Source organism: Calidris pugnax, unplaced genomic scaffold, assembly GCF_001431845.1.
Source record: "Calidris pugnax isolate Ruff unplaced genomic scaffold, ASM143184v1 scaffold162, whole genome shotgun sequence".
Lineage (NCBI taxonomy): Eukaryota > Metazoa > Chordata > Aves > Charadriiformes > Scolopacidae > Calidris > Calidris pugnax.
In genome coordinates, this window is record NW_015090900.1 from 1455174 (window position 1) to 1455598 (window position 425).

The 425-nt window shown below is 69.9% G+C and overlaps 1 protein-coding gene across 1 annotated transcript in view; it reads right to left on the reverse strand.

The window, feature by feature from the left end:
• Positions 1–413, reverse strand: part of FAM46B (family with sequence similarity 46 member B) — a 5226-nt gene extending 4813 nt beyond the window's left edge. The window contains exon 1 of the mRNA XM_014948715.1: positions 35–413. Coding sequence (XP_014804201.1) covers positions 35–211 — 177 coding nt within the window. The 5' untranslated portion in view covers positions 212–413. The remainder of the gene's footprint in view (positions 1–34) is intronic.
• Positions 414–425: the final 12 nt, after the last annotated feature.

Genomic DNA, 425 nt, shown 5'->3' on the forward strand with positions numbered 1-425 from the left:
GGCCTACCCGCCCCTCAGCCCCCCCGGGCCTCACCTGGACGATGGTGCGGGGCCGCACGGAGAGCGTAGGGAAGTTGCCTCGGCCGTGGATGGGGACGGCCTCCCCCAGGATCTGATCCAGCCGCTGCAGCTGCTCCCAGGACAGGACGCTGAAGCGGTCTCCCCCTTGCTCCGAGCCGCCCGGAGCGGGCCCAGCCGCCGCCACCAGCATCGCCACCGGAAGAGAAGCCCAAGTCACCCGGAAACAGCCCGGAAACCAGCCGGAAATGCCGGGTTGGGAGGGTTTTTAAAAAAAAATATAAGCGGTTTACTGCAAGAAGGGCGGCTGCGGCGGGGCGGAGGCGGGGAGGCGCGGTCGGGGCCCGAGGGAGTGGGGATAGGGACACCGCGACAAACCGGGCCAGGGCGCGCTGCTCCCCGCCCGC